Source organism: Strongylocentrotus purpuratus, unplaced genomic scaffold (genome assembly GCF_000002235.5).
Source record: "Strongylocentrotus purpuratus isolate Spur 01 unplaced genomic scaffold, Spur_5.0 spur5_scaffold_9, whole genome shotgun sequence".
NCBI lineage: Eukaryota > Metazoa > Echinodermata > Echinoidea > Camarodonta > Strongylocentrotidae > Strongylocentrotus > Strongylocentrotus purpuratus.
The window spans coordinates 29,742,365-29,752,883 of NW_022145615.1; the positions used below are offsets into that span (position 1 = coordinate 29,742,365).

The window sequence follows — 10,519 nt, forward strand, 5'->3', positions numbered from 1 at the left end:
ACAATGTATACGCAGCGTTTGGTCGGAATATAATTATCAAAATATTCACATTTATAAAATTCTACAATATATTTTTAAGTACAGCAGAACAATAACAAAAACAAAAACACTTGGTCGGGCATCCTCACTATCTCCAAAGAGTCACAAAAGATATAAACACCAGAAACGAAATGGAGAGTGAATATCTCCGCGAAGTTGCATGAACAAGCAATACAAACAATACTCACATCCTTAGGGATTCAATGACCTTATTCTACCCATGTGATTCGCAAAACATAATGCAGATTAAAATATCTCTTTAATAAAACTTGAAATTCTTACATAACCCAAATTGTTTCAAATTGCCTAGTTTCTTCCCTTTGTGTCACATTATGAATAACCGTATACAAACTGGAGATTAAACTGCTTCTGCAAAGAAACATTAATATGAATAATTAGTTTGAAATAAGATAAAGTATCCATATCCCACAGGGCTCATATTATCCAGTCGTACCCTTGCAATGTCAAGACTCAAGAGGCTTTTTTAAAAGGTGAGTAGCAGTCTTGCGTCAGTAGACGTTACTAAAACGTCGTTACGTGGTCGACGTTTTGCGTCGATTCACGAAGTTGTTCCTTCTCGTGTCACTGTCTGGGAGCGGCGTTACCGTGTCGACCGCGGCGTGAGTACCACTGCAGCTGTTCTTGCTGGACACCAGCGTATGATTGAACCGCACCGAGGACGTGTGTCCGTCATTTGTGATGACTTTTGAGTTCATCGTCGATCGGCGGTAGGTCGTGAGCGGGTGCATGACCGCGGACTTACCGCGGCGCTGGCAGAGACTGAACCGCGTGATGAATATGCCGTAGATGATAGGATCAAGACAGATGTTAGAGTAGCCTAGAGCCATCATAATGTGGATCATCCAGTCAGGGTTTGGGAGGCCAGCTCCCGTTTGCCACCTTATGTCGAAATGGTACCTAGTGGAACAAGTAAAACCATGTGTGGTTGTAGGTTAAATTACACTCTATCAGGTACTTTGTCATACAAGTTAAAATCATCATGCAACTCAAATGATTAAACACAAATCCTGAACATAGTACTGTTTGTGTTTTCCAGTAGCTTTAATTGAGTTCCATTTTATATCTAGATGATAGCTTCTTTACTTATCCATTTCTCTTATATATAGTTTGAGAAACCTGTTCGCGAATATATATGAGAACTCATCAATCTCTTGTTCTAATTTTCACTGACTAACTATACCTATCCATTTTTTTAATTAATTTTTTTATAATTTTTTTTTTTTTTTTTTTTTTTTTGGGGGGGGGGGGGGGCACATACGTCATGCACAAAGCCCCTGCGACGTCACTTACCACGTGCTCAGTACATAATACGGACCCCAGCACATGATGAACGCTGTCACAATGGTCGCCGTGAGACGAAGAGCTTTCATCCGGGCTCTCGGTAGACTGCTCGAACATGACCGCCTGAGGACGCTACTCTCATTGTTGTTGATGGATTGACGAGCTAGGAAAAGTAGAAAGAGATGACAACAAGTTAGATACATCGAAATGGAAAGAAATCAATCAAAGTTAATTTTTTAATAAAGTCGAATAACCAGTAACATAATGCAGTACATTATTCAGTAAATAGTGTCCGGGAAAGCTTAATCATTTTGTATAGTACGCCAGTAGCTATGGGTCAAGGCATCGATATCCTTTCTACAAAAGAAATTTTGAAAGTGGTTGCACTTTGTACGGGTGGCGACTGCAAGATGAAAATGGATTTGACTCAGTGGACTTGATGGATCATTAGTTATACTATTCCTTTCCGTAACTGATCTGTTGGATGGGTTTTTAATATACTTCTAAAGCCACATATCCGTCAACAAAATTAACTGAAGAACAGCAGGAGAAGTTAAGGTGATGACGATGATGATGATGATGATGATGATGATGGTAATAATTATATGATGAAAAGGATGACGGGGATGATTTTCATGGTGGTGGTGGCGGTCGTAATTATGATGGTAATTATATTGATAATGGTTATAATGACGATGTTGCTAGTTAAAGATATACTTAAAGACAAAGTTGAGTTCTGGTCATGCGATTGCGTTTAATATGAAAGAAACGGTGTGGAGTCGATCAGAAAAGGTTGATCATCTTCCATCTAAATATTCGTGTGTATTGCAAGGTTCTGTAATCATCACAGTGATTAGAAATTTGGCCAAGTTTTGGTAAAGTTACAACATAGGCGCCGGAAGTGGGGGGGGGGGCAGTTGCCCCCCCCCCCCACCAAAAAAGTGGGGGGCAAAACGCATTTTTGCTTCCCCCCCCCCCCCCCCCAAAAAAAAAAAAAAAAAAAAAAAAAAAAAAAGCAGTAAAGGAGTAAACATGGTTAGTATTTTAAACCCAAAAGAACATAACAATAACAAAAAACTGAATTAAATCACATATACAATTCCATTCAAAGAAAAGGAAAGTTCACAGGAATTAAATTTCCTAAACATTGCGCATGCCACCTATACGGTATTTATCAATGGAGGTCTTTATAATAACGATAAGCGCATATCGTGGACATATTGTGCGAGAATGGGAAAGGGTGTCTGTTTTTTGTTTGTTATAGGGGTGAGAAGACAACATGAGCCCCTGAACGCTGGCGTACTGATGGGGGGGGGGGGGAGGGGGGCTGTATTTCCTATTCGATACCAGTGATTTACAAATGTTGCTGTTATGACATGATTTTCCGGTATTTTTTCTCCATTTTTTGGTAAGTCATACCTTTTTATGCGTTTGTTGGAAAATAAGATGTTCCCAAATTACAGTCGGGCGAAAAATACGCTTATTTGGAAGCATTTGTGTCATGGTCTGCAAAGTGGCTGGGCTCGAGCCCCCCCCCCCCCCCTCACTTTTTGAAAAAAGTATGTTAAAGAGAAAAAGAAAGAAAGACCTAGAAAAAAAAAGTGACCTGCCAATGTCACTAAAAAAAGCTCATCTGACCGTAATTAAATGCCTAAAACCCCTGAGCTTCCGGGGGCTCTGCCCTCTGGACCCCACCAAGGGCCCTAAGGCGGCCCCTGGATGGTCATCCGACTGTAGTTAAATATGAAAACCTCTGAGCTTCTGGGGGCTCTCCCCCTCCCTGGACCACGTCAATGGCCTTAGAGAGCTAAAAAAGAAAAACAAATGAACCCCTGCCGAGGCTTATGCCCTGGACCCCACGCCAATAACGCTCTACCTGATCGTTAATACTCCACTTTGAAAAACGTTCCGCGGGACCTGCATGTCACATGTTAGACTGGTGGTGATGCAGATTTTTCGTCTCCCCCCCCCCCCTTCCGAACGTTTTTTTCTCATTACGTCACTGCCCCTGGAAGGTGAGCCCCCTGGAATGTTTGTCCCCCCCCCCCCCCCACATCCCAAACTGCTCCCGGCGCGCCTGAGTTACAAGTACTGTACACCGAAGGATGTATATGGGACTACACGAACACGTGGCGTAAAAATCTATCCCGATTTTTACGATGTTACATGCCATATTTAGGATATGAAGGCATTTGAAGAGCCATGCTTTTCAGGGAACATGTTTTATCTGATGTTCTTCCACCCTTGCATAATAACAAGAGAACGCTCACAACTTATATTTCACCTCTTCCCAGAACTCAACCTTCTCTTTAACATAGACAATACCTTGCTTAGTTTTCCTGCATATCTTATAGATGATGGCTGCGTAGCATGTGAATATAGTGATCAGAGGCACGACATACATGGCTAGGGTGACGAAAACGTGATAAAGCCTCCATAGTGTGGGATGCTCGAAAGCGAATCGGTAGTCGACGCACTGCGTGAAGTCCGGTGCTTCGTAAGGTGAGAGGACTTCGTGGACCAGGAACTAGGAAAGGTAAATGAAAGAAAAAAAATGATTACATGGTAGAGGTGCCGTGGTCTAGTGGATATGTCACCGGATTGTGGATCACATGGTTCGCGTTTCGAGTCCCACTGCGGCGCTAATGTCCTTTGGTAGGACATTAATCGTCATTTGCTTCGAAACCAGGATAAAAATGGATAACCGGTAGGATGCGGACGTTGATGTGGTTGAATTGGTTTGTGTGCGCTTGTAAAATGGCACCCGGTCAAAAAAAATACTCCCCAGGGAGCGAAGCGTGTGCAGTATCATGTGCGGATCAGCATTTGAAACCAGTGACAGGGGTTATATGAATTACTAAGTAAAGTGCATATAAACGTATTACTAAAAACTAGACAAATGTGACTATTATTATCATTACATGTATTATCATTAATATCATTATTTTCATTATTACAATCCTTCTTGAATTGCCCATGAGGGGATTTTTTATTTCATTCAGAGAAAGGATGAACACGAAAGATAATCCATTGATACCGGATCAAGCTGAAAATACTTTCATGAAGGGGTCGTTGTTCGTTGGTTCTGCCCTAAATATAGTCCAAGACATGAATAATGCTTGTCAGTGATACACAACCATGGAACAATTAAATACAGGGACAATTAAAGACAAGGTCAGACAATGTAATCATGATTATGATTTTGAAGCGTTTTCGTTTAGATACCAAAAGATAATAGCGCACGGTTAAAATGGACCAGTAGAAATATATCTATATCATAAGAATACAAAGCATCTGCCCGCACCCCCAATTACAAGAGATGTTCAAATGGTTGACTAAAAAACAGAAATTACTAGAAAATGATTTCATATCGAAACACGCCCGGAAGCTCAGTTCCCATATACGTGCGTGTATATATAGCATCGACTACTGCTTAATCACATAATGTAGGTTTACCCTTAAATAAAATGTCAGATTGGTATTAAAATTTCTAATAATTCTTTACCCAAATGATATTAGACTTTTTCGAGATATTGTGCTTAGGATACGCCATTGTGGAACCCAAAACTTACAGAGAAAATATTGTCAGTGATCGTTGACCTTTAAGTTTGCAGTGTAAATAATAAACCAAGTCAGGAGAACTTACATCAATACTGTTTGATAATTATCAATCAGAAAATGTGCTGGCCCGTATGAAATTGCACCCATGGGGGGATGGAAACAGTTAGGACGGATCTATTTCGCATATGCTGAAACTCGATCGATTCCGAATCCCACTCAAAATAGTTCGTGGTCTCTCGTCTCGAATATCTGTGATTCAAAGACGATCGATTTATGTTCCACTGAGGATATAAGTGAAAGTGAAATTCGTATCATCTTATTATTCTGAAAACGCAAAACTAAATCTACCTCCCCATCCACAAATGAAGTGTACGTGGGTAATACGAAATGAATATAAATCAGTTCCATAGAGAAATTCAAGATGATATTTATAATGCTCTTTAATGACCTGATTTCGTGAAAATCGGGTTTCATGGGGCATCTATGTCCGGGGAAGGGGGTACTCAGCTTTGGTTAGGACGTGAGTGTGCCGCTCAAGCCTCGAAACCCCATTTGTCACAATTTTCCAAAAAATGGGGCCCATGTATTGTTTAGGCCGTCACTTTAGGGATTATTTTGTGTGAAAAAGCGACCCATTAGAGTGGCACATCCTCGTTTGTCTTAATTTGTGAGCACACCCCCCCCCCCCCTGGATCTATATAGTCTACGATAAAAACTATTTTTCCAAGAAGCTGTAAATGATGACAACATTTGCCCAGGGAGACCTCATCAGCTTAAATGTTGTTTTTCTGGCTCTGCAGTAATTATCACCCCAGTAATTGTCAGTTACCCATTTACACTTGTGTAGAGAGTGGCATAATTATGCGGATTAAAGTCTTGCCAAAGGACGTTAGTGCCGGGCTGAGATTCGAACCCTCAACCCACGGATTGAGAGTCAAGTGAATTCGGACTCGAATCATCGGCGAATGCCAGGTACCCATTAAAATCTGGGTGAAGAGTAGCAAATCTGGAGTAATGTTTTGCCAAATGACTATGTAACTGGGCTGAGATTCGAACTCTCAACCCTTTGATTGAGAGTCGAGTGAATGGACCACGATACCCCGACACCTCCACTCTGCTGTAGAAGGACAACATGTTTCCGGCCATTTCGTCCGACCGGACAAGTATGTTTTCTAAAAGACGCTTTATAAGGTTTTTAAAAGGGTCCTGATAACATGACGTTGACTTGCATCAACCAATAGGGACTATTAGATTTGCACAACGGCACCGTGGATTGCTACGATCGACGTCCTTTTAATGCACTGCCTTGAATGGACGTCACACGTATCAGTCCACGCAAATCTAAAAGTCCCTAATGGTATAACACATAAACCCATGCCCTACATTCGTGAACAAAACAAGGTAATACAAGTATCGAAACATCTTACGGGGAAACATTCAGAGAAATCACTCAAATTAAATCACGTTCTTCATGTATCTATTTCTAAGCCCAATGCTCTCTGAGTCATATTAATGTCTCCTCTAAGTATTACTTGAAGGACAATCCAACCTTCGTAATAAGGTCATTTGTATGAGAGCAGAAGAACTGAGATAAACAGAATGGCGACAGTTTGAAATAAATCGGACGAATACTAAGAAACTTATGAATATTTAAAATATTTGTTTCTCAATTTTTTGTCCGATTTTCTTTCAACTTTCACCAGTCTACTTTTTTTTCCTGCTTTCCTCTAGAGAAGTTTGCTGTCATGATTGGATTTCCCTTCAACCCGGCACTGTCGATATAATAATCCCAAATAATTATACTGCAGTCACACCGAGTAGACTGGGAACAGAACAGACAACAAAACGATCAAAAATCGTCAAATCTCGCTAAAGATCGGGTGACATCCAAATATAAGTTTATTCCAGTTGATGTGCAGGGCTGCATTCAACTCATATTTTGTTATTAAAACATCTAAATATATTTCATAAATTTTCAAACATATTCTAAAATAATTTTTCTGAGACCTGCTAAGCTCCACCCTAAGAAAATGCTCTATATTGCATTCAGCTTGTGACATCATCTATCAATCATTAGTGAGCTAACAAGAGACAGTGATATGTTACTTTACCAGAGGTGACCACCTGTTTACAATAGACCATACAATACCAACATAGGAGTTGCTATGTCAGACCAGGGAGGTGTCAGACGTGCTGTAGCATCACTAGGAAAAGCAAGGTAATGTGGATGTATTGTACCATGGACCTATTACGGATGGACATTCGACGTGATTCTTTCTTTGATCCAATGAGAGTCACCGCCTTCTGATTATGTGCAGAACATTCAGCTGTTTTAACAATAATTAACAATAACGACTGCGTATTGTGACATCCTTTTAAGGCAATTTGACATCCTTGTATGGCACTGACAGTGCCGGCAGTGCCTTACAAGGATGCCACACGTAGCAGTCCACTATGCCGGCGTGCAAATCTAAAAGTCCCTATTGTTTTTCGATTGTGTTGGTTCCCCCATGCCCTCTTCTTAATGTGGACATTCATGTATTCAAGGGGGAACAACATTTTAGAATAAATTATGCAGACGTACATATTTGTAATTACATCCCTTCAATCTCGATGCGTACTTCTCTCTTAGAATTAAGAACATCTTTATAATCATTGCCTGATGTGTGTTTTTACAGAAGTGGGGGGGGGGGGGGAGAGAGAGAGAGAGAGAGAGAGAGAGGGGGATGTGAGAGAGGTAGAGGGAGAGAATAAGATCGTCAGAAGACTGCTGTTAATCCTGAGGTTCATAAATACATTTATACCGGACAATTGCTTTATAGTGACAGGCCTGGAGGCAACACGTGTTGTATATCTTCATTTCTCAAGAGAGTATAGTATCTAGGTTGAAGAGAAAGAAAAAAAAACCTATAAGATGAAGATCTCGGTAGAAATATTTAACTGGGGCACTTAAAACCAAAATGTGTTTACATGTCTGACATGTTCCCGGTACATGTCTTCGTTTAATTGCCCACCTTGATCTATTTTTGCGTTTTTAATAAACTATACAACATCTTTAGCAGCTCTTGTGGAAATGAATACAATGCGAAAGTAAATGAGAGAATATTGGATGCGTAGCCTAAATCAACGTCCACAGTGTTTTTCTCCCGTTTTGGAAATGTTTGCCAAGGTTGAAAGAAAATGTCCCCACCGGGAATATATATTTGTTTTTCTTTGTTTTTGTTTTATTTTGTTTTTGTTTTATTTTGTTTTGTGTAAATAGGAGCCTTGAAGCCCAAAGTAGGTTCCTCATCATCCGGTCGACAAGTCCGCTATTATTACTCTGATCATGCGGATACGCTTGTCTCCCACTAGGCTGAGCTGTCAACACTTGAATCGTGATTTGTATATGGTAACAGTTCTTATTTCTCACTTAGGGCTTGTCTAAGTTCGAATATATCTGATCATATTCATATAATTGATAGCTTCAGGCGTTTGAGATGGATTAATAAATTATTTTTAGGGGATATGGAATAGGAAAGGAATGCAATTGAGTGACTAATGACTGCTCGGTGTTAGGTGGTCAAGCTTAGGTACTACATGTTGAATGCTTAATGACTGTAAACGCTACCGGCAAAATAAAATTTATAGTCTTCTATTCCTGTTTGTTTGTATCAGTTCTCGTTAATATTTCATTTGGTTTTTTCCATGAAAAATAGCTGGCAGGAGATTCGGAATCGGTTGTGGGCTGACTTTTCTGAATCTTAGAAAATGAAGGGGAAATTCGAGATTTCCCTTCTACCAAAAGAGTTTGTATAATAAACCCAAAAGAGAAAAATCAATATAGATGCAGAGATTTTGAAAATCAGGATTTAAACAATCAACCAATGCATTTGCATTGCTTAAGTTTCTATAACTTTACTGTATCTACAAATACTAGAACCTCATTTTTGTGACAATGCAGTTAAATGAATAATACAATTATTGAAATTGTATGTTCAAACTAATGTACAGAGTATGTTTTTTTTTTTTTTTTTTTTAATCGAAACTATTTTATGCTCTTAGAAGACTAGTCTCTTGTTTATTTCATCCTTCATTGGCTAGCGGTACGACAGCCCTATTGTGTGAAGTTATACATATCGAACAAAACAAAATTAAGGAAAAATTGTGTACTTGTTTTTTAGAGTAGTTGTCGCTTTTAATACGTGGTAGTGTAGAGAACTCGTCCTAAAGTAATACAAATTTAGTTGATGATCTTGTGAGTGTCTTAAGGGATCCGGTAACTTTGTCTCAGATTCTGAAACAAAATCCTGGATTTAGCTCATGCTGCAATCATAATTATAAACCTTTAGGTCAGCCTCAGGAACCCCATGACTTTTACAAGCCAATCGCCTCTCTGATTATCAAGAAATTTATGATTGGAATTACACATTTTGAAAACCGTTAGCCAAACGGTTTTCATAACACTATAGTCGATTTGGGAAAATGAGTATAGTAAAACCGGTCACTCAAAGATGTTTACTCTTTTGAGGCACTTCTTGACCATTTTAAAGCGCAATTTGTTTTGGGGGCTTTAATATTACACCATTATGACAGACACTGAGAACACGTAGAGCCATGCACCCCAGATTTAACATTGTTAAACGATGCCTTTAAGAGTAACGTACCTGTGGTACACTGCAGAGGGCACTACATGTCCAGGCGGCTCGAACCATGATCTTACATCGTCTGTCTGCTTGGTGAATACTGAGAGGATGCACAATGGCAGCGTAGCGATCGAGACTGATGACGATGAGGATAAACGACGACCCATACATATTAAACGATTCGATGAACATGATGATTTTACACATCGCATTCCCGGCCAGCCAGCGCACCGTGTAGAACCATACCACATCGGTTGGAATGTTGATAAGGGCGACGAAGAGGTCGGCGAGTGTCAGGTGCATGACAAGGATGTTGACCCGCGACTTGTGACGACGTCGTCGAAACACGATGATGAGGACGATGATGTTGAGAGGTACGGAGATGAGGAAAATTGCGGAGAGGGTCAGGATGCGAAAGAGAGATTCGGCGAAGATCTCTGCCGACCCTGAATCCATGTATGTGTAGTTCGTAGTGACGTTGGCGTAGTCGCTGCCGACGTCGGGAATGTAGAACGACGACATGATGGTGGCACTTTTAGGTGATTTCAGAGTTCTGGCGAGGTCGAGCATGCTCTTCAAGACCAATGGCACGGGGAGTCTCTAAGCTTTAATCACGGTTCTTCTCAGGTTTATCCACAATGCTCACAAGCGACCAACGTGGTTGAAGTGTCGAGTATTGCAGCTCAACCTTGAAAAGAAACAGTCCTCCATTTCCTCAAGAAAGTGAAGTCCACTCAGAAGAGAACTCATACGTCATCTATAAATATATAAAATAAAAGAAGAAACCAGATATTTTCATTTCAGAATGACAACGGGTTTGATTAAAACATTTCGTAACAATTTGAAATCAGATATCATAACAAAGAACATAAATTGTGGTGAAGTTGATTTCTTCGATTTCTTATCAAAAAACCGCACAATTACAGATTTGTGTGTGTTATTATTTGTGCTGTATTTAAAAAAATAAAAGACATTAGAATACAGGGACAACA

The 10,519-nt window shown here is 40.0% G+C and overlaps 1 protein-coding gene across 1 annotated transcript; it reads right to left on the reverse strand.

Annotated features, from left to right (window-relative positions):
• Window positions 1-287: 287 nt before the first annotated feature.
• gnrhr3 (gonadotropin-releasing hormone receptor 3) lies at window positions 288-10,125 on the reverse strand. The gene is given in 4 exon segments (NM_001123519.1): window positions 288-957; window positions 1,351-1,504; window positions 3,667-3,868; window positions 9,549-10,125. Coding segments are annotated over 4 exon segments (1,290 nt in total). The 5' UTR covers window positions 10,098-10,125; the 3' UTR covers window positions 288-572.
• Window positions 10,126-10,519: the final 394 nt, after the last annotated feature.